The sequence below is a fragment of the Coregonus clupeaformis genome, chromosome 27, assembly GCF_020615455.1.
Source record: "Coregonus clupeaformis isolate EN_2021a chromosome 27, ASM2061545v1, whole genome shotgun sequence".
Classification (NCBI taxonomy): domain Eukaryota; kingdom Metazoa; phylum Chordata; class Actinopteri; order Salmoniformes; family Salmonidae; genus Coregonus; species Coregonus clupeaformis.
The window spans coordinates 12242311-12266512 of NC_059218.1; the positions used below are offsets into that span (position 1 = coordinate 12242311).

General features: G+C 44.6%; 1 protein-coding gene across 2 annotated transcripts in view; it reads left to right on the plus strand.

The window, feature by feature from the left end:
• The window catches only part of LOC121541461 (electrogenic sodium bicarbonate cotransporter 1-like), an 87536-nt gene that overhangs the window by 37742 nt on the left and 25592 nt on the right, over nt 1-24202 (plus strand). The window contains exons 5-13 of one of the 2 annotated variants that reach the window (XM_041850491.2): nt 3026-3186; nt 4640-4822; nt 5620-5760; nt 7680-7756; nt 8877-9034; nt 9254-9341; nt 12891-13045; nt 13270-13401; nt 13881-14055. In XM_041850491.2, coding sequence (XP_041706425.1) covers nt 3026-3186; nt 4640-4822; nt 5620-5760; nt 7680-7756; nt 8877-9034; nt 9254-9341; nt 12891-13045; nt 13270-13401; nt 13881-14055 — 1270 coding nt within the window. The remainder of the gene's footprint in view (nt 1-3025; nt 3187-4639; nt 4823-5619; nt 5761-7679; nt 7757-8876; nt 9035-9253; nt 9342-12890; nt 13046-13269; nt 13402-13880; nt 14056-24202) is intronic. The other variant, XM_041850492.2, reaches the window with a different exon arrangement.

Here is a 24202-nt window from a genome sequence, read left to right on the forward strand (position 1 = left end):
ATAGTGTGTCCTCCAGTGAACTCCTTGCCCACTCTTATCTGGATGAACAACACTGCACTGTTCCCTAAGTGAACCCTGAACACAACCTCAGTTACCTACCATGTGATCTTCTTTCTGGACAGGCATCAGAGTAGGAGTGCTGATTTAGGATACATTATGCCTTTTACAGATGTAGGATTTTAATTTGATCACTCTTTTGTGGCTTTACATTTTCCTGTTGGTGTAGGGTTATTTTCCTGCTGTAGCAAACTGGCTCAAATAAAGATCCTACATTTGTAGATCACAATGATTAAGATTACAAGGACAGGGGGGGGACCTGATCCAACATCAGTATTAGTACTCTGATACGCTTAATACATATGGCCCAAAGTTTTGACCCTAAGGGCCCTGGTCAAAAGTAGTGCACTAAATAGGGAATAGAGTGCCATTTTGGACGCAGCCATAGTAATGAAAGAGCCAAATACATCAGTCGTTTTTACTAGCAGCAGTGAGTTCCTGGTAGGCTCATAGTGACAAACAGACAGACAGATGGAGACAGTAATAGCATTACTGTTAGGTACTTGCAGGTGGAGATGGAGGAAATGCCTTGGCAGGGAATGGACATTCTCTTTAAGGGAAACAAATCTCTGCTTTATACATGTCAATACACCTCAGTGAGTTTCAGTAGTAGGCCTATCTATTATCACACACCCACACACTGATACACACACCCTATCATTCACTCTCTCTCGCTCTCTCTCTTGCTCCCCCCTCTCTCTCTCTCGCCCCCCCTCTCTCTCTCTCTGTCTCTCTCTCTCTCTCTCTCTCTCTCTCTCTCTCTCTCTCTCTCGCCCCCTCTCTGTCTCTCTCTCTCTCTGTCTGTCTGTCTCTCTCTCTCTCTCTCTCTCTCTCTCTGTTTCTCCCTTTCTTTCTCACCTTACCACTCACTGACAGATACATGTACACACGTACTGACAGATACATGTACACACGTACTGAAAGATACATGTACACACGTACTGAAAGATACATGTACACACATACTGACAGATACATGCTCCTTTACCCATTCACTTAGAACCTCCAATAAACCCCTGCTGTAATACTTGAGTTGAGAGTGCCTTGAGTTTCTTAGCCTTAGTTCAAACACTGCTCTATCGCCACTCCGAACAAAAAAAAAGATCTCACTCTTTGGAAGAGCAGGGATAGAGTGCCGTCTGAAACATTGCAGTGCGACTCGTCTGACTTTTGACGATAGTTCGGCAGCCTCTGCCTCTCTTTCGGTGCGGTGCAGGTGAAGCATGCCTGTGTTTCATGCAGCGAGCCAGAGCAGTTCTTCCACTGTCGGGAGAAATGGTAATGCATATTATTATATGATAATTGAATGCAAATAAAGGTTCTGTCGTAGTCGGCCGCGACCGGGAGACCCATGGGGCGGCGCACAATTGGCCACATTCCCTCCCCTACCCTGGACGACGCTAGGCCAATTGTGCGCCGCCCCATGGGCCGACTACGACAGAACCTTTATTTGCATGCAATTATCATATAATAATATGCAGGGATGTAGCTCAGTTGGTAGAGCGTGGCGTTTGCAACGCCAGGGTTGTGGGTTCGATTCCCACGGGGGGCCAGTATAATTTATTATATTTTTTTTATTATGCACTCACTAACTGTAAGTCGCTCTGGATAAGAGCGTCTGCTAAATGACTAAAATGTAAAATTTTTAAAATGTTTGATTTCTACCACACCCACAACGGAAGCACAGTCATGGCCTCAGATTAGTAGGTGAGGCTAAGGCTCATGGTTAGTGTAGTTTTTGGTGTTCTTTGAAACCAGGAAATGACGGTAAAAACATCACTTCTCAACACAGCGGTTGAAACATTCATAACCGATGGGCAATACATCAACATACAAATTCAATGTCTACGTTGCACAGTAGGCCTAATATCGCTAACAGATCTCATGGTTTATTTTAGGGATGAGGAGACTCTTCCTGATTCCTTAGTACATGTTACGTTAACCGAGACACATGAAACCAATCATATTCACAGTTTCAAACATTAACTTCAGCACTGCACAGGTGTGTGAATCATCTTTATTTGTCTTTTTAGTGCAATAAACTTGATGGTTTCTTTAACACAAGAGGTCGGTGTTATGCCTGAATTTGACCCAAAACCAACGAGGAAGTCTGCAGCGGTTGTATGAAACCAATCAGTATGTCAAGCAAAGCTCTCAACCGTGCCAGCCCACTCTTAATTTCTATAAGTTCGGCGTCTGAACTTTGCGTTAGAAAAGTTCTGTCCACCCCCAAACTCCCTGTGGGGTCCAGCTCCCTGTCCCTGTCTCTCCCTCCCCTTCCCTCATCCCCACCTCCCCTTTCTACATCCCCTTGCGGCCCGTCTGAGGCCCGTCTCCTCTCCCCTCCAGAGGCCTGAATGGAGGTGAGGCAGGGGGTTTAGGCAGGGGAGGCGGGGCGAGGTTAGTTGAGGCAGGTGGAGCATGAGTTATGACCATAGGGACACTCTATATCACCCTCGGAAACCCGAAACCCGATCCCCTCACCCCCTCCAGAGGCCTGAATGGAGGTGAGGCAGGGGGTTTAGGCAGGGGAGGCGGGGCGAGGTTAGTTGAGGCAGGTGGAGCATGAGTTATGACCATAGGGACACTCTATATCACCCTCGGAAACCCGAAACCCGATCCCCTCACCCCCTCCTGGACCAGGTGAATAGCTCTTTGTTATGGAGAAATTAGAAGAATTCTAAAGGGACAAACCTCTCGCCATCAAGGCTCTGACTGCCACAGTGTGTGTGTGTGTGGTCCTTGTCTTAGTTCAGAGACTGGTATTTTAACATGCTTGATGTGTACGGTTACTTGGCAATGGAAAGAACCACGTTCAATATGTACATGTACAGGATTTGTATTGCGTCGTCCTCATCCCCTGCTATTTTCCATGAACAGTGATGAATGCATAACATTGAGGGGTTGTTTTGTAAATAAAAAAAATTATCCTTCATTTCTCTTTCTCAATCTATTTCTCTCTCTCTAGGTGGATAAAGTTTGAGGAGAAGGTGGAAAAGGGAGGAGAGCGTTGGAGTAAGCCCCACGTGGCCACCCTGTCCCTTCACAGTCTGTTTGAGCTGAAGACCTGTATTGAGAAAGGCACCATCCTGCTGGACCTGGAGGCCTCCACTCTACCACAGGTGGTCGGTAAGACAACTACGCTTCCCATAAGCCCCGGCATCTCACTGCACCAGGACACGCAAAAACATCAGTCAGTGTCTGTCTGACTGTGAAGTGCTTTTAAAATTGGGACATTCCAAAACAGTGCTCTTTGAAACCAAGTGTCCTCAATATTGACATTCTCTTCATCCCCTTTTCCCCCCCTCTCTCTGTCCCCCCTCTCTCTGTCCCCCTCTCTCTCTGCCCCCCTCTCTGTCCCCCCTCTCTCTATCCCCCCTCTCTCTGCCCCCCACTCTCTCCCCCTTCTCTCTGTCCCCCCCTCTCTCTGTCCCCGCCTCTCTCTGTCCCCGCCTCTCTCTGTCCCCGCCTCTCTCTGTCCCCCCTCTCTCTGTCCCCGCTCTCTCTGTCCCCCCCTCTCTCTGTCCCCGCTCTCTCTGTCCCCCCCTCTCTGTCCCCCCCTCTCTCTGCCCCCCTCTCTCTGTCCCTCCCCCTTTCTCTGCCTCCCCTCTCTGTCCCCCCCTCTCTCTGTCCCCCTCTCTCTGTCCCCGCTCTCTCTGTCCCCCCCCTCTCTGTCCCCCCCTCTCTCTGTCCCCCCTCTCTCTGTCCCCGCTCTCTCTGTCCCCCCCTCTCTGTCCCCCCTCTCTCTCTGTCCCCCCCTCTCTCTGTCCCCCTCTCTCTGTCCCCGCTCTCTCTGTCCCCCTCTCTCTGTCCCCCTCTCTCTCTGTCCCCCTCTCTCTGTCCCCCCTCTCTCTGTCCCCGCTCTCTCTGTCCCCCCCCTCTCTGTCCCCCCTCTCTCTGTCCCCCCCTCTCTCTGTCCCCCTCTCTCTGTCCCCCTCTCTCTGTCCCCCCTCTCTCTGTCCCCCCTCTCTCTGTCCCCCCTCTCTCTGTCCCCCCCTCTCTCTGTCCCCCTCTCTCTGTCCCCCCCTCTCTCTGTCCCCCCTCTCTCTGTCCCCCCCTCTCTGTCCCCCCTCTCTCTGTCCCCCCTCTCTCTGTCCCCCTCTCTCTCTGTCCCCCCTCTCTCTGTCCCCCTCTCTCTGTCCCCCTCTCTCTGTCCCCCTCTCTCTGTCCCCGCTCTCTCTGTCCCCCCCCTCTGTCCCCCTTCTCTCTGCCCCCCCTCTCTCTGTCCCTCCCCCTTTCTCTGCCTCCCCTCTCTGTCCCCCCCTCTCTGTCCCCCTCTCTCTGTCCCCCCTCTCTCTGTCCCCCCTCTCTCTGTCCCCGCTCTCTCTCTGTCCCTGCTCTCTCTGTCCCTGCTCTCTCTGTCCCCCCTCTCTCTGTCCCCCCTCTCTCTGTCCCCCTCTCTCTCTGTCCCCCCCCTCTCTCTGTCCCCGCTCTCTCTCTGTCCCTGCTCTCTCTGTCCCTGCTCTCTCTGTCCCCCCTCTCTCTCTGTCCCCCCTCTCTCTGTCCCTGCTCTCTCTGTCCCCCCTCTCTCTGTCCCCGCTCTCTCTGTCCCCCCTCTCTGTCCCCCCTCTCCCTCTCTCAGAGTTGATCACTGACAACCAGATCGAGATCGGTCAGCTGAAGGCCGAGCTGAAGGATCAGGTCATGTACACGTTGCTACGAAAACATCGTCACCAGACCAAGAAGTCCAACCTGCGCTCCCTTGCCGACATCGGCAAGACGGTGTCCAGTGCAAGTAGGCTGTTTTCCAACCAAGACCAGAACGGTAATGCAGATGCCAGTTTGGTGCAGTCTTTTATTTTTTCTCCTTACCATCTACTTCCTACCCTATCCCAATAAGTTCTACCAATCAATCTACCATGATTGATTTTTCCCTCTGGTGGACTTTGTCATCAATTCTATAGGATAGGGTGTAGTGTATGATCAACATTATGGGCCATCATTTGATTGCAGTAAAGATGTTATAGGTACATATATCTAGGTGGTTATAGACTGAACTATTAACAATGTGAATTTGCCTGGCAAGATTCTTGTAACTCTTCGTGTCGATGCTTTTTTTTTCTTCTAAATACTACAATCTCCAAAATGGATTCAGACTTTACAGCATGTGATTTAATTATTTATCAAAACCATAACTGCTTGGATAGCCACTCACAATAATATGGTACTGCACTTTGAAGTGTGTGAGATTGTTCTTGTTCTGTCTATCCTCTAACTGCACTCTTTACTCTCCTGCACAGACTAACATTCTCTACACTGTCTTTGTGGGAAAAGTCTCAGCAATTATTTTCTTATATTTTCTTCTCTTCTCTTCACTTCCTTCCTTCCTTCCTTCCTTCCTTCCTTCCTTCCTTCCTTCCTTCCTTCCTTCCTTCCTTCCTTCCTTCCTTCCTTCCTTCCTTCCTTCCTTCCTTCCTTCCTTCCTTCCTTCCTTCCTTCCTTCCTTCCTTCCTTCCTTCCTTTCTTCCTTCCTTCCTTCCTTCTCTCTCTCTCTCTCTCTCTCTCTCTCTCTCTCTCTCTCTCTCTCTCTCTCTCTCTCGGGATGCTCTGTCTGCACTAAAGCACGCAGTCCCCATGAACACCCCCAGCCCTTCCCCCTCTCGCACCCCCAGTCCCAGTCCCAATTTGTGCCTTATGCAACCACGCTTGGCCCTGAGGAACCGATAGAGGAGGTCCAAAGGAGCTCCAGCATGCAATACATCAGTAAGTCAGGATATAATGCATTTATAACACATGGGATACCTTAGTAAGTCAGGTTGTAACACATATGGCACAAGGGATGTCTGTGTAAGTCAGGCTGGCTATAATGCATTATAACCAGGGATTGGAACCAAAGTTATTTTCCTATTGTTTCGTTCTGAACAGAACCGCGATTTTTTTTCATTTTGTTCCACTGTTCCGACTAGCAAAATAAAGTTCTGAACTGGTTCGAACCCCCAAAAAGTACCAGTTTATATTGTTCCTTTCTGTTCCTTTTTTAACCTCTGAAATCATGTTTTTTTACATTTAGCTCATTCAATTACTTCACCAAGCAGTGCAGATAGAGCAGGCAAGCTAGTTGTTTACATGCTTGATGGGCAGCTTGTTAGTTAGCTAACAAGCTTGTGTGTGCAGAGCGGTACCAGAATTAAAAACACGTCTTACCTTTTTGTCATTACTAAATCCAATGTGAAATGTAATAACTAGGCCTATAGTATCCTTAACTAGCATTAAAAAAGTATATCCATTCTTCTCTAGCTAATTCAAAATCTCTCTATCTTCTAAATCAAGCTTGTAACGTCAGTACAGTAGCCATACTTGGGATGGGGGGGCAGGTAGCTTAAACACGCACAGGCAAAGATTATCATCTTGCAGGCAGACACTGGAATACGTTTCTGAGTGACAGAGTGAGGGCTTTGCATAGGCGCTTTGTTGTGTTTTGTTGTGGGACTAGAAAAAAATGCCTGGAACGTAAAATAATGTTATTAACTGGTTCCCATGCTTTTAAAATAACGGTTCTGTTCCCTGAACCGGTTCCATCCCCTGAATATAATATTATAATGCATTATAATATACCCTTGTGTGGGATACTTTTGCAAGTGGGTTAAAAAACAATACAACACTCTAACATGGACATTTTTCGGGATGCCTGTGTCAGTCATACGCAAATAATGCAATACAACACTCTAAAACATGGATATTTTTCAGTAAGTCAGGTTATAATGCATTATAACACCCTAGTGTGGGATACCCGTGTAAGTCAGGTTATAATAGTCATATAACATAGTCTATAACAGGTCATAACACATACCTTGACAATAGTCTATGTGCTTATTTGCGATCCAAACTCATATTGCTGATATTAGCATTGATGACTGAAAACAATACTCTCATGGGATATCACTATCAGTCCACTATTTTTGGATGATTTTTTTATACGACTGCATCAAACAGCATCCAAGTCACAGTCCATCATGCCCAGAGAAATAGTAAACAACCAACTAGCTAATGTAGACCCGACTCGACTATTGACCAACTTTGTCAGGTTAAGAGAACTGATACTGCTGGCTAAAAGAGGGTAAAGAAAGATGGCTATCTCTCCCACTCTCCCACTCGCCCACCAACCCCACCATAGACTACAAATAAGACTGTGTCCGTGCCCTCTCTCTGCATTACTGTGTCAGTGAGTGACCAGTTGGCATCAGATCAGAGATGGACAGGGCATGGCAGTGGGAGATTTCAGTCAGTAGATCTCATCCACTGCAGCTGGCATCGGCCCTAAAGCTTAACTAAGCCCTGGCTGCCTTCCACATTTATATTAGGACTTCTGAAGTTTCTGTTCCTATTTTCTTCTGTTTCTCTTCATCTCCTTCTCTGAGATCAGTCTAATCTATCTGGGCCTTTGTCTTTTCTGGGACTTGTGCTTTACCTTTCATCTCAGTGACTTTGTTGGAGCCCAGGGTCGTGTTCATTAGGCACCAAACGGAAGAAAACCGCCTGAAACAAGGAGGGACTACCTGGTCCAATAAGAAACACTCACATCCGTTTCAGAGCGCTTTAAACCATTTGACTGTTTTGTGCCCTAATGAACACGGTGACTGCTCTCAGTCCTGGTCTTTGAGCTCTGACCTCTGACCCCACAGGTAGCCCAGCCACGACCCATCGGAACCTGACCTCCAACAGCCTCAACGACTTCTCTGACCAACCAGATCGAGACCAGGTGAGGATATTGTTGTGTGTGTGTCTGTGTTTGGGCACTCTAAATTTCAACTCCTGCTCTAACACTATGCAGGGTCAAGGAGTGGGCACAGTGTGTGTGTTTGTGTGTGATGGAGTGTGTTTCTAGGGGTGTGTGGCCTTGCTCGACTGATAAAGCCTACGAGCCTAACACACAAAGATAAGAGCCCTGACACTCTCTCTTAAGTGTTTGGTACCAATGTTGCCACTCCTCGTGAAGTCTGCTGAAACCAGTACACAGACACAGTAACTAACTCCCGGAACAGTAGCTAATTTGTCAAGTTGCTCTGGCGTTTGATAAAACACCATGACCTTGCTTAGTTGATCATCTCCTCACCCGAGGTCTCTGTATGTTTAGGTTTTTTGCATTTCACTGGGACTAAGTAGTACGTCAGAGTCCCATTTAGGCCTTCATTTGAATATAGCGGCGTATTGACCTAAAGTGAATGGCTGGTATGCAATCACACTGGCCTGTTATTTTGTATACAGTTGCACAGAGGTCAGTCTTTTCTGTTGCTACCGTGTTACATTCTCATTAAATAGACTTGTGGTTAAAGTGTATAACAGCAATGAACAGAAAGGACTTTATTATCTGTCATTCATCATACTGCTTGTGAGTTAGTGAGTCACAGAGTGATAAATACGCTTTAATCTGTTTCTAAAGACGCTACGAGCTGCAGTGTTGCCACACAATACAGCATGCAATGCCTATGTGCTGGGGACGGGCTGTACTGTGCGGCCCCATTTCATTCATGAAACTGTACAACTTTGGAGCATGTGAAATGTCCATTGTTAGAGTACCTTTACTGCTCTTCTCATTCTACTCTGATAAGGACAGTCCTTTCAAGCACCGTGTCTTTTCAATAGAGCAACACATCAGATGTGTGTCAAGGCTAGGATTTCATTGCCTTCTTTCTCTCTTTCTGTCTTGCTCTCTGTTCAACTGTCTATCTATCCCCTCTCTCTCTCTCTTGCCTCTCTCTCTCTCTCTCTCTCTCTCTCTCTCTCTCTCTCTCTCTCTCTCTCTCTCTCTCTCTCTCTCTCTCTCTCTCTCTCTCTCTCTCTCTTCATCTCTCTTTCTCCTCCCCCCTCACCATCTGTAGCTGAAGAATAAATTCATGAAGAAGCTTCCTCGTGATGCCGAGGCATCTAATGTCCTGGTCGGAGAGGTGGACTTCCTGGACACGCCCTTCGTGGCGTTCGTCCGTCTGCAGCAGGCTGTCATGTTGGGATCTCTGACAGAGGTCCCCGTCCCTACCAGGTAACCAACTACAACCACCATCACCACCACAATCACAACCACACCAGAACTAAACAAACCCACCAAATATACCACATATCTCATTGCCTGTAGAGGCTGATTGGTACTGTAATTATAGAGTTCAACCACTAGTGACCACTGTTTTCTCCAATTTGGGCTTTTTCATGTAAGCTGTCTATTTCTGAATATCCTTCTACTTTTCTCTGTATTTCCTTTCAGGTTCCTATTCGTGCTGCTGGGGCCCAAAGGAAAAGCCAATTCCTACCATGAGATCGGACGAGCTATCGCCACCCTCATGTCTGATGAGGTACGTGACCACTGTGTCCAGCCCACTTACACTGTATATTTACCAAGGGTATGTGCAAGGAGTTGATGATACTGTCCAGTCTTCCTGGAGTTCTAGGAACTTAGTCCGTGTGAATGTATTTTATATTTGTTAATCTGAGTGTGAGTCTATTGGTGCACTGCAGTGTTTGCCCTATGTTTAGTAAATGGAGTCTGGGCAGCTGAAGTATTAAGAGATTAACATAGGCAGAAAGAAGACTCCAGGCCATATATAGCACCCAGGTGGCATATGGCTCAACACAGTGTAGTCTAGGAAACTAAGATGTAGTGTCTTACACAAGGCTTTCTGGATCCTACAGTTGTAATTACCAAATCGGCAAGGCTTACAAGGTTGATCTGGGATTGAAGTCATGGTAAGGTTAGAATAGATTTTAGCCTTGTACTTCCACATTGATCTCGCGAGATTACATACAGTCAGGTCCATAATTATTGGCACCCTTGAAGATTAGCAAAAAAGACTGCATAAAATAAGTAATACAAATACTGAGATATATTGTAGGCTCATTTTCTTGCTCATTTTTTGCTAATCTTTATCAAGGATGCCAATAATTATGGACCTGACTGTTTATGATTTAATATCTGTGTAGTGAATCATATACACTACCGTTCAAAAGTTTGGGGTCACTTAGAAATGTCCTTGTTTTCGAAAGAAAAGCTATTTTTTGGTAGATTAAAAGAACATAAAATTGATCAGAAATACAGTGTAGACATTGTTAATGTTGTAAATGGCTATTGTAGCTGGAAACGGCTGATTTTTAATGGAATATCTACATAGGCGTACAGAGGCCCATTATCAGCAACCATCAGTCCTGTGTTCCAATGGCACGTTGTGTTTGCTAATCCAAGTTTATCATTTTAAAAGGCTAATTGATCATTAGCCAACCCTTTTGCAATTATGTTAGCACAGCTTAAAACTGTTGTGCTGATTAAAGAAGCAACAAAACTGGCCTTCTTGAGACTAGTTGAGTATCTGGAGCATCAGCAATTGTGGGTTCGATTACAGGCTCAAAATGGCCAGAAACAAATAACTTTCTTCTGAAACTCGTCAGTCTATTCTTGTTCTGAGAAATGAAGGCTATTTCATGCGAGAAATTGCCAAGAAACTGAAGATCTCGTACAACGCTGTGTACTACTCCCTTCACAGAACAGCGCAAACTGGCTCTAACCAGAATAGAAAGAGGAGTGGGAGGCCCTGGTGCACAACTGAGCAAGAGGACAAATACATTAGAGTATCTAGTTTGAGAAACAGACGCCTCACAGGTCCTCAACTGGCAGCTTCATTAAATAGTACCCGCAAAACACCAGTCTCAACGTCAACAGTGAAGAGGTGACTCAGGGATGCTGACCTTCTAGGAAGAGTTGCAAAGAAAAAGCCATATCTCAGACTGCCCATCTTCATCTTTTTTTTTTATTGGCCAGTCTGAGATAATGGCTTTTTCTTTGCAACTCTTCCTAGAAGGTCAGCATCCCGGAGTCACCTCTTCACTGTTGACGTTGAGACTGGTGTTTTGCGGGTACTATTTAATGAAGCTGCCAGTTGAGGACCTGCAGCATCCCGGAGTCACCTCTTCACTGTTGACGTATAGTGACGTATAGTATAGTGGGTTTGCATCCCGGTACCACCTGTACGTAAAATTTATGCACGCATGACTGTAAGTCGCTTTGGATAAAAGTGTCTGCTAATTGGCATATATATATTTGTTTTATTATTAAGAGATAATGGCATATGGCTTATATAGATGGGATACTGTAAGTATTTACAGTGCCTTGCAAAAGTATTCATCCCCCTTGGCATTTTTCCTATTTTGTTGCATTACAACCTGTAATTTAAATTGATTTTTATTTGGATTTCATGTAATGGACATACACAAAATAGTCCAAATTGGTGAAGTGAAATGAAAAAAAATACTTGTTTCCAAAAATTCTACAAAATAAATAACGGAAAAGTGGTGTGTGCATATGTATTCACCCCCTTTGCTATGAAGCCCCTAAATAAGATCTGTTGCAACCAATTATCTTCAGAAGTCACATAATTAGTTAAATAAAGTCCACCTGTGTGCAATCTAAGTGTCACATGATCTGTCACATGATCTCAGGATATATACACCTGTTCTGAAAGGCCCCAGAGTCTACAACACCACTAAGCAAGGGGCACCACCAAGCAAGCAGCACCATGAAGACCAAGGAGTTCTCCAAACAGATCAGGGACAAAGTTGTGGAGAAGTACAGATCAGGGTTGGGTTATAAAAAAATATCAGAAACTTTGAACATCCCACAGAGCACCATTAAATCCATTATTAATAAATTGAAAGAATATGGCACCACAACAAACCTGCCAAGAGAGGGCCGCCCACCAAAACTCACGGACCAGGCAAGGAGGGCATTAATCAGAGAGGCAACAAAGAGACCAAAGATAACCCTGAAGGAGCTGCAAAGCTCCACAGCGGAGATTGGAGTATCTGTCCATAGGACCACTTTAAGCCGTACACTTCACAGAGCTGGGCTTTACGGAAGAGTGGCCAGAGAAAAGCCATTGCTTAAAGAAAAAAATAAGCAATCACGTTTGGTGTTTGCCAAAAGGCATGTGGGAGACTCCCAAACATATGGAAGAAGGCACTCTGGTCAGATGAGACTAAAATTGAGCTGTTTGGCCATCAAGGAAAACGCTATGTCTGGCGCAAACCCAACACCTCTCATCACCCCGAGAACACCATCCCCACAGTGTAGCGTGGTGGTGGTAGCATCATGCCATGGGGATGTTTTTCATCGGCAGGGACTGGGAAACTGGTCAGAATTGAGGGAATGATGGATGGCGCTAAATACAGGGACATTCTTGAGGGAAACCTCTTCACCTTCCAGCAGGACAATGACCCTAAGCATACTGCTAAAGCAACACTCGAGTGGTTTAAGGGGAAACATTTAAATGTCTTGGAATGGCCTAGTCAAATCCGAGACCTCAATCCAATTGAGAATCTGTGGTATGACTTGAAGATTGCTGTACACCAGCGGAACCCATCCAACTTGAATGAGCTGGAGCAGTTTTGCCTTGAAGAATGGGCAAAGAATCCCAGTGGCTAGATGTGCCAAGCTTATAGAGACATACCCCAAGATACTTGCAGCTGTAATTGCTGCAAAAGGTGGCTCTACAAAGTATTGAATTTGGGGGGGGTGAATAGTTATGCACGCTCAAGTTTTCTGTTTTTTGTCTTATTTCTTGTTTGTTTCACAAGAAAAAATATTTTGCATCTGTGGTAGGCATGTTGTGTAAATCAAATAATACAAACCACCCAGAAAATCCATTTTAATTCCAGGTTGTAAGGCAGCAAAATAGGAAAAATGCCAAGGGGGTGAATACTTTCGCAAGCCACTGTACATACAAATGGATGATAATGATTAGGATCCAATTACTCTGATCACAATATCAGGAAGAGACAAGTGTGAAACGAGAAATGATTGGTTGTGTGCTGCTGTTGATGTTAATAAGGTTTCTCATTGGTTGTGTTTTGGTCAGGTGTTCCATGACATTGCCTACAAGGCCAAGGACAGACAGGACCTGCTGGCAGGCATCGAGGAGTTCCTGGATGAGGTCATCGTCCTACCCCCTGGGGAGTGGGACCCTGACATCAGGATAGAACCCCCCAAGTCCTTGCCCTCTTCTGACAAGAGGTACAGCACTGCCACACACACCGCTGGTCCTAGTAGGGTTACAAAATTCTGTAAACTTTCCTAGTTCCAGAAAATTACATAAATTGCGCATGTTTCTTTTAAAAAGATACCAGGACTATTCCCTCTCTTTCCTCCAAACTGGGTACTCATGGTGGACCATAAACAATCAGATGTGTGTTGGAGAGTGATGTCTGTGGGTTAACCTACTGTGTGTGTCTGTATAGGAAGAACCAGTATAATGCTGGGGGTGGAGGGGATGGGCCCCAGATGAACGGGGACACACATGGACATGACGGGGGTCAGGGAGGAGGAGGGGGACATGGACATGTCGGAGAAGAGCTCATGAACACTGGAAAGTAAGGATGACACTGCTCATTAATACTTGCCTAAACCATATGATATGGTGTAGTATTGAATAACAGAGCCGTCTTCAACTGTTGCCAATAACAACATGTAGTACATTGATAGAATGTCACTTAGCAGGGCCTCAACTCTCACTGAAATCGGAATGCTACAACTATTTACTATAACACTGTAACTCCACGCATGTCACTAAGGAATTCCAGGAAATTACACCTCACGTGTGTGGCCAAAGCAAGACACTATTTACCATTGCCTTTTCACCATGTGCCACACACTGATTTGTGATGAGACAGCATCTTTAGTAATCTCGTAAACCAGACAGATACAGTAGCTACGCTGACCAAAACAGAATGGGGATCGTAGCGATCCATCTCCTTTACGAGGATTTTACATCTTTATAATAATGCTATAACAATAATTAAAACTTTGTGGCATAAATGTAAAATGTCACTGTCACATTTTCATTGTTAAGGTTTTGCGGCGGCCTCATTTTGGACATCAAGCGGAAGCTGCCATTCTTCGCCAGTGATTTCTATGACGCCATTCACATCCAGTCGCTGTCCGCCATCTTGTTCATCTACCTAGGCACTGTGACCAATGCAATCACCTTCGGAGGGTTGCTAGGAGATGCTACGGAAAACATGCAGGTGAGCCCCACCTGTTTATATGTCTTTGTGAAACAGAACCAGTTGAAATATTTATTATATATACAGTACCTGTCAAAAGTTTGGACACACCTACTCATTCAAGGGTTTTTCTTTATTTTTACTATTTTCTACATTGTAGGATAATAGTGAAGACATCAAAATAATAATAACACATATGGAATCATGTAGTAACCAGAAAAGCGTTAAACAAATCAAAATATATTTCATATTTGAGATTCTACAAATAGCCACCCTTTGCCTTGATGACAGCTTTGCACACTCTTGGCATTCTCTCAACCAGCTTCACCTGGAATGCTTTTCCAACAGTCTTGAAGGAGTTCCCACATATGCTGAGCACTTGTTGGCTGCTTTTCCTTCACTCTGCGGTCCGACTGTCACGCCCTGACTCAGGGGACTCGTATATGTTGAGTCAGGGTGTGTATATTCTTTGTTATGTAGTATTTTCTATGTGGGATCTAGTATGTATAGTTCTATGTTGGCCGGTGTGGTTCCCAATCAGAGGCAGCTGTCGCTCGTTGTCTCTGATTGGGGACCATACTTAGGCAGCCTATTGGCACTATTGAGTTGTGGGATCTTGTTCCGGGTTAAGGTTTGTTGTATCTACCTTAGGACTTCACGTTTCGTTTATTGTTTTGTCGTGTGTTTATTTAGTTGAATAAACATGTACGTATATCACGCTGCGCCTTGGTCTGTCCCGTCATTAGACGAACGTGACACCGACTCATCCCAAACCATCTCAATTGGGTTGAGGTCGGGTGATTGTGGAGGCCAGGTCATCTGATGCAGCACTCCATCGCTCTCCTTCTTGGTAAAATAGCTATTACACGGCCTGGAGGTGTGTTGGGTCATTGTCCTGTTGAAAAACAAATGATAGTCCCACTAAGCCCAAACCAGATGGGATGGCGTATCGCTGCAGAATGCTGTAGTAGCCATGCTGGTTAAGTGTGCCTTGAATTCTAAATCAATCACAGACAGTGTAACCAGCAAAGCACCCACACACCATGACACCTCCTCCATGCTTTACGGTGGGAAATACACATGCAGAGATCATCCGTTCACCCACACCGTGTCTCACAAAGACACGGCGGTTGGAACCAAAAATCTCAAATTTGGACTCCAGACCAAAGAACAAATTTTCACCGGTATAATGTCCATTGTTCGTGTTCCTTGGCCCAAACAGGTCTCTTCTTCTTATTGGTTTCCTTTAGTAGTGGTTTCTTTGCAGCAATTCAACCATGAAGGCCTGTGGTCCTCTGTAGCTCAATTGGTAGAGCATGGCACTTGTAATGCCAGGGTAGTGGGTTCGATCTCCGGGACCACCCATATGTAAAAATGTATGCACACATGACTGTAAGTCGCTTTGGAGAAAAGCGTCTGCTAAATGGCATATTATTATTATTCACTCAGTCCCCTCTGAACAGTTGATGTTGAGATGTGTTTGTGACTTGAACTCTGTGAAGCATTTATTTGGGCTGCAATTTCTGAGGCTGGTAACTCTAATGAACTTATCCTCTGCAGCAGAGGTAACTCTGGGTCTTCCATTCCTGTGGTGGTCCTCATGAGAGCCAGTTTCATCATAGCGCTTGATGGTTTTTGCGACTGCACTTGAAGAAACTTTCACAGTTCTTGAAATGTTCCAGATTGACTGACCTTCATGTCTTAAAGTAAAGATGGACTGTCGTTTCTCTTTGCTTATTTGAGCTGTTCTTGCCATAATATGGACTTGGTCTTTTACCAAATAGGGCTATCTTCTGTATACCCCCACACCTTGTCACAACACAACTGATTTGCTCAAATGCATTAAGAAGGAAAGGTATTCCACAAATTAACTTTTAAGAAGGCACACCTGTTAATTGAAAGAAATTCCAGGTGACTACCTCATGAAGCTGGATGAGAGAATGCCAAGAGTGTGCAAAGCTGTCATCAAGGCAAAGGGTGGCTATTTGAAGAATCTCAAATATAAAATATATTTTGATTTGTTTTTGCATAAGCATGACTGGATTTAAGCAATGGCAAATACTTTATTAATAATTCATAATGAGGGACAGGAGTTTGACCTGTGACCTCAACAGGACCCTAGTTGTAGCATATAACTGGGAACCGGAGTTTTGTCTTGCTCAGTTCACGTGGTCAGGAAAACTCCTTGTCATAGTAACATCATGGCAAATGCTCAACTTCTACATCTAAATTGCTTTACATCTCCTTATAGCTCATCTTGTAATGTAGGCTATAGTATAATTAACCTGACCTGGGACACATCGCCCTGCCCTACTTGTGCAGTTGCCACTAACTGTGTGTTAAGGTCATATGCCAAGACAGATGTGTGCATATTGCTGGCTAGGATGATCTGGTTTACTGTAGGGACGCAGGCGGCTTGTTGAGTGTTAGAGTATGAAGTGGGAGAGTTGGGGAGAGTACAACTAATCACACAAGTTTACTCAGTTACGTCAGTCGAGGCAGGCACGCGTGAGCTGAGGAGAGCTGGCCTCAGGGGATTTGGCTCCACTAGAAATAACCACAGATCCAGATTACTCAGCTAGCCTCGTCACTGCCCCGTCTCCTCCGTCCTCCCCCAGCCTCACTCCACTGTGTGGGAGGAGGGGAAGGGAATCCCTCTCCTGACCTTTCCCAGAAGCCATAGCTATCCAAGCCTCAGTGCACAGTGTTCCAGGCTGCGTAGCTCTGATCCTGCATCCCAGCTGTCCACTGTCTCCCGACCCAGGCCTAGTGATGTTATGTAAAAGACAGCTAGTATAAACACATGATGGCACAATGTGAACTTGAACAGGGCTGTCTGTCCTGATTGGCCAGTATAACAGCTCTGTGTATGTCTGGAGCTGTGTGATGGGGGAAATAGAACACTCGCTGAATCGGCAGATTGATATCATGATGTGGAAAGCTTAAAATCAAATGAAATTGCATTTATCACGTGCTTCGTAAACAACAGGTGAAGACTAACACTGAAATGCTTACCAACAATGCAGAGAGAAAAATATATAAATAATAGAACAAATAATAACGAGGAATAAATACACAATGAGGAACGATAACTTGGCTACACAGTGCCTTTGAAAAGTATTCAGACCCCTTGACTTTTCCCACATTTTGTTCTGTTACAGCCTTATTCCAAAATTGATTAAATATGTATTTTTTTCCCAGCAATATACACACAATACCCCATAATGACAAAGCAAAAACTGTTTTTTAGATTGTTTTGCTAATTTCTAAAAACTAAAAAACAGATATACCTTATTTACATAAGTATTCAGACACTTTGCTCTGATACTTGAAATTGAGATCAGGTGCATTCTGTTTCCATTCATCATCCTTGAGATGTTTCTACAACTTGATTGGAGTCCACCTGTGGTAAATTCAATTGATTGGACATGATTTGGAAAGGCACACACCTGTCTATATAAGGTCCCTCAGTTGACAGTGCATGTCATAGAAAAAACCAAGCCATGAGGTCGAAGGAATTGTCTGTAGAGCTCCGAGACAGGATCGTGTCGAGGCACAGATCTGGGGAAGGGTACCAAAAAACGTCTGCAGCATTGAAGGCCACCAAGAACACAGTGGCCTCCATCATTCTTAAATGTAGCTCAGTTGGTAGAGCATGGCGCTTGCAATGCCAGGGTTGTGGGTTCGTTTCCCACGGGGGGCCAGTATGAAAAATGTATGCACTCACTAACTGTAAGTCGCTCTGGATAAGAGCGTCTGCTAAATTACTAAAATGTCACTGTAAATGGAAGAAGTTTGGAACCACCAAGACTCTTCCTAGAGCTGGCTGCCCAGCCAAACTGAGCAATCTGGGGAGAAGGGCCTTGGTCAGGTAGGTGACCAAGAACCCGATGGTCACTCTGACAGAGCTATAGAGTTCCTCTGTGGAGATGGGAGAACCTTCCAGAAGGACAACCATCTCTGCAGCACTCCACCAATCAGGCCTTTCTGGGAGAGTGTCCAGACGGAAGCCACTCCTCAGTAAAAGGCACATGACAGCCCGCTTGGAGTTTGCCAAAAGGCAGCTAAAGACTCTCAGACCATGAGAAACAAGATTCTCTGGTCTGATGAAACCAAGATTGAATTCTTTGGCCTGAATGCCAAGTGTCATGTCTTGAGGAAACCTGGCACCACCCCTAAGGTGAAGAATGGTGGTGGGGATGTTTTTCAGCGGCAGGGACTGGGAGAATAGTCAGGATCGAGGCAAAGATGAACGGAGCAAAGTACAGAGAGATCTTTGATAAAAACCTGCTCCAGAGCACTCAGGACCTCAGACTGGGGTGAAGGTTCACCTTCCAACAGGACAACAACCCTAAGCACACAGCCAAGGCAGGAGTGGCTTCGGGACAAGTCTCTGAATGTCCTTGAGTGGCCCAGCCAGAGCCCGGACTTGAACCCGATCGATTATCTCTGGAGAGACCTGAATATAGCGGTACAGCAACGCTCCCCATCCAACCTGACAGAGCTTGAGAAGATCTGCAGAGGAATGGGAGAAACTCCCCAAATACAGGTGTGCCAAGCTTGTAGTATTATACCCAAGAAGACTCGAGGCTGTATTCACTGCCAAAGGTGTTTCAACAAAGTACTGAGTATATATATATATTTTTTTTTTGCTTTGTCATTATGGGGTATTGTGTATTCATTGAGGAAAAAAACAATTTAATCAATTTTAAAATAAGGTTGTAATGTAACAAAATGTGGAAAAATTCAAGGGGTCTGAATACTTTCCAAATGCACTGTATACACGGGGTACCAGTACAAAGTCGATGTGCAGGGGTACAAGGTAATTGAGGTAGATATAGGGATAAAGTAGGGATAAAGTGACTAGGCAACAGGATAGATAATAAATGGTAGCAGCATTGTATGTGATGAGTCAAAAGAGTTAGTGCAAAAAGGGTCAATGCAGATAGTTAAATAGTTAACCAATAGCTACCCGGACTAAGTATTTAGAAGTCTTATGGCTTGGGGGTAGAAGCTGTTCAGGGTCCTGTTGGTTCCAAACTTGGTGCATTGGTACCTCTTTCCGTGTGGTAGCAGAGAGAACAGTTTATGACTTGGGTGGCTGGAGTATTTGACCATTTTTAGGGCCTTCCTCTGACACCGCCTGGTATAGAGGCCCTGGATGGCAGGGAGCTCGGCCCTAGTGATGTACTGGGCCGTACGCACTACCTTCTGTAGTGCCTTACAGTCGGATGCCAAGCAGTTGCCATACCAAGCGGTGATGCAGCCAGTCAAGATGCTCTCATTGGTGCAGCTGTATAACCTTTTGAGGATCTGAGGCCCCATGCCAAATCTTTTCAGCCCCCTGAGGGGGAAGAGGCATTGTCGTGCCTTCTTCACGACTGTGTTGGTGTGTGTGGACCATGATAATTCCTTAGTGATGTGGTCATTGAGGAACTTGAAACTCTCAACCCGCTCCACTACAGCTCCTTTGATGTGGATTGGGGCGTGCTCTGCTCTCCTTTTCGCTGACATTAAGGTAGAGGTTGTTGTCCTGGCACCACACTGCCAGGTCACTGACCTCCCTATAGGCTGTCTCATTGTCGTTGGTGATCAGGCCAACCACCGTCGTGCCGTCAGCAAACTTAATGATGGTGTTGAAGTCGTGCGCGGCCACGGAGACGTAGGTGAACAGGGAGTACAGGAGGGAACTAAGCATGCACCCCTGAGGGGCCCCCGTGTTGGGGGTCAGCGTGGCGGATGTGTTATTGCCTACCCTCATCACCTGGGGGCGTCCCGTCAGGAAGTCCAGGATCCAGATGCAGAGGGAGGTGTTCAGTCCCAGGATCCTGAGCTTAGTGATGAGCATTGAGGGGACTACAGTGCCTTCAGAAAGTATTCAGACCCCTGAACTTCTTCCACATTTTGTTGTGTTACAGCCTAAATTTAAAATTGATTAAATTGAGATTATTTTTGCCCCATAATGTCAAAGTGGAATTATGTTTTTAGAAATGTTTACAAATTAATTAAAAAGGAAAAGCTGAAATGCCTTGAGTCAATAAGTATTCAACCCCTTTGTTATTGTAAAAGGTTGTTTAACAAGACATAATAAGTTGCATGGACTCACTCTGTGTGCAATAATGGTGTTTAACATGGTTTTTGAATGACTACCTCATCTCTGTACCCCACACATACAATTATCTGTAAGGTCTCTCCATCGAGCAGTGAATTTCCAACACAAAGACCAGGGAGGTTTTCCAATGCCTTGCAAAGAAGGGCAGCTATTGGTAGATGTGTAAAAAAAAGCAGACATTGAATATCCATTTGAACATGATGACGTTATTAATTACACTTTGGACGGTGTATCAATACACCCAGTCACTACAAAGATACAGGCGTCCTTCCTAACTCAGTTGCCGGAGAATAAGGAAACCACTCAGGGATTTCACCATGAGGCCAATGGTGACATTAAAACTGTTTGTTTAATGGCTGTGATAGGAGAAAACTGAGGCATGGATCATCAACATTGTGGTTACTCCACAAAACTAACCTAATTGACAGAGTGAAAATAAGGAAGCCACTAAAGAATAAAAATATTCAAAAAATGCATCCTGTTTGCAAAAAGTCACTAAAGTAATACAGCAAAAAATGTGGCAAAGCAATTCACTTTTTGTCCTAAATAAAAAAGGGTTATGTTTGGGACAAATCCAATACAACTGAGTACCACTCTTCATATTTTCAAGCATAGTGTTGGCTGCATCATGTTATGGGTATTCTCGTAATCGTTAAGGACTGGGGAGTTTTTCAAGATAAAAAAATTAACTGAATGGAGCTAAGCACAGGAAAAATCCTTCTGAAAAACCTGGTTCAGTCTGCATTCCACCTGACACTGGGAGATAAATTCACCTTTCAGCAGGACAATAACCTAAAACACAAGGCCACATCTACACTGGAGTTGCTTACCAAGAAGACAGTGAATGTTCCTGGCCGTGATACAGTTTTGACTTACCTACATATAAACTCAGCAAAAAAATAAACCATAAACAATGAATGAACATGCACCTGTGGAACGGTCGTTAAGACACTAACAGCTTACAGACGGTAGGCAATTAAGGTCACAGTTATGAAAACTTAGGACACTAAAGAGGCCTTTCTACTGACTCTGAAAAACACCAAAAGAAAGAAGGAGTGTCCCTGATCATCTGCATGAACGTGCCTTAGGCATGCTGCAAGGAGGCATGAGGACTGCAGATGTGGCCAGGGAAAATAAATTGCAATGTCCGTACTGTGAGACGCCTAAGACAGCGCTACAGGGAGACCGGACGGACAGCTGATGGTCCTCGCAGTGGCAGACCACTTGTAACAGGATCGGTACATCCGACAATCCAACCTGAGGGACAGGTACAGGATGGCAACAACAACTGCCCGAGTTACACCAGGAACGCACAATCCATCCATCAGTGCTCAGACTGTCCGCAATAGGCTGAGAGAGGCTGGACTGAGGGTTTGTAGGACTGTTGTAAGGCAGGTCCTCACCAGACATCACCGGCAACAATGTCGCCTATGGGCACAAACCCACCATCGCTGGACCAGATAGGACTGGCAAAAAGTGCTCTTCACTGACGAGTCGCGGTTTTGTCTCACCAGGGGTGATGGTCAGATTTGCGTTTATCGTTGAAGGAATGAGCGTTACACCGAGGCCTGTACTCTGGAGCGGGATCGATTTGGAGGTGGAGGGTCCGTCATGGTCTGGGGCGGTGCGTCACAGCATCATCGGACTGAGCTTGTTGTCATTGCAGGCAATCTCAACGCTGTGCGTTACAGGGAAGACATGCTGACTGTTACTTTTGATTTTGACCCCCCCTTTGTTCAGGGACACATTATTCCAGTTCTGTTAGTCACATGTCTGTGGGACTTGTTCAGTTTATGTCTCAGTTGTTGAATCTTTTTATGTTCATACAAATATTTACACATGTTAGGTTTGCTGAAAATAAACGCAGTTGACAGTGAGAGGACATTTCTTTTTTTGCTGAGTTTACATACATATACAGTTGAAGTTGGAAGTTTACATACACCTTAGCCAAATACATTTAAACTCAGTTTTTCACAATTCCTGACATTTAATCCTAGTAGTTTTAGGTCAGTTGGAATCACCACTTTATTTTAAGAATGTGAAATGTCAGAATAATAGTAGAGAGAATTTTATCACCAGTTATTAGTTGTTGTTAGTTGTTATTAGTCCCATCCTTCAGCTCCATTCAACACCTCCCATCTATCTCTTAACACCATCCCTATTGGATTTATTTTTGCTATATATTTTTCAACTTTACTGTGATGTTTCACAAAAGTTCTGAACCCTTCTATTCTCATTGTTTAGACAAATTGTAAATTGAAAATAAGCATTTTTGCTAAAAGTATTATTATATTATTGATCGATTGACTATGACTTTTCAGATCACCCAGTAGTGCTATCTGTAGGGTTCGCTCCAGGTAAATATTGCAATCCTTCAGCCAATCATTTTGCGTATCAGTTCATAAACACTATGCCATGGAATTGGTTCGTCAAAAATCTCTTCCCAACTATTTTGCAATTTATATGGGACGGCTGTCAATCCTTTGGTCCTTAAATGAAACTGGTATACTTTTTCATTTATCACAATTTTCTTTAACCAATTATGTTATTTAATGCAGGACCGACAGACAAGTTCCTTACCTTTTCCCCCTTCCACTTTCCTCTTTCATTTTTGCGGTAATGATGCAATTATTTGGTCGTAATTTTGGGTAGAGCAGACATTTCCATATGTTCTTGCTAGCTGCATGTGCGACATAACTCTACCAGTCCTACCTATGATATTATTTACGAGGATTATACCTTTTTTTTTTTTATTCAAAACTCTTTTTATCAATTATTATATTTGAGTTTAACCACAAAATTTGTCGCATTATTTGTTCTGTCGTTTCTGGAGGATTAAATTGAAATTGCAACCAATTTCTATGGCTTGTTTTAGAAATAGTGATATTTGGGAGATTATTTCCTTTTCAAATAACTGAAAGTGAGAGGTTGTAATCGGAATAAAGGGAAAAAGGCCATTTTTGAACATGGGATGAGACAATCTTACTAATTTGCTAGAGAACCAGTTCGGATTTAAGTATAACTTTTGTATGACTGAAGCTTTTAGTGATAGGTCTAATGCTTTAATATTTAATAATTTATGTCCTCCGAATTCATATTAATTATATAAATAGGCCCGTTTAATTTTGTCTGGCTTGCTGTTCCAAAAAAAATGAAATATGTTTTTATCATATAATTTAAATGTCTTACTCACACTGGCAACGGAGAGCAAGATCACACAGTCGTCTGGAACAGCTGGTGCTCTCATGCATGGTTCAGTGTTGCTCGCCTCGAAGCGAGTATAGAAGGAATTTAGCTTGTCTGGTAGGCTCACGTCACTGGGCAGCTCGCTGCTGGGTTTCTCTTTATAATCCATGATAGTTTGCAATCCCTGCCACATCTGATGAGCATCACAGCTGGCGAAGTTTTTTGATCTTAGTCCTGTATTGACGTTTTGACTGTTTGATGGCTCGTCGGAGGTCATAGCGGAATTTCGTATAAGCGTCTGGATTAGTGTCCTGCTCCTTGAAAGCGGCAGTTCTAGCCTTTAACTCAGTGTTGATGTTCATGGCTTCTGGTTTGGATATGTATGTACGGTCACTGTGGGGACGACGTTGTCGATGCACTTATTAATGAAAATGGTGACTGATGTGGTAAATGCCATCGGATGAATAACGGAACATATTCCAGTCTGTGCTAGCGAAACAGTCCTGTAGCTTAGCATCTGCTTCATCGGACCACTTCCGTATTGAGCGCGTCACTGGTACTTCCTGTTTGAGTTTTTGCTTGTAAGCAGGAATCAGGAGGATGAGTTATGGTCAGATTTGCCAAATGGAGGGCGGGGGAGAGCTTTGTATGTGTCTCTGTGTGTGGAGTAAAGGTGATCTAGAGTTTTTTGCCTCTAGTTGCACAGGTGACATGCTGGTAGAAATGAGGTTAGACGGTTTTCAGTTTCCCTGCATTAAAACCACCAGGCACTAGGAGCGCGCCTCTGGATGTGCATTTTCTTGTTTGCTTATGGCCCTATACAGTTCGTTGAGTGCAGTCTTAGTGCCAGCATCGGTTTGTGGTGGTAAA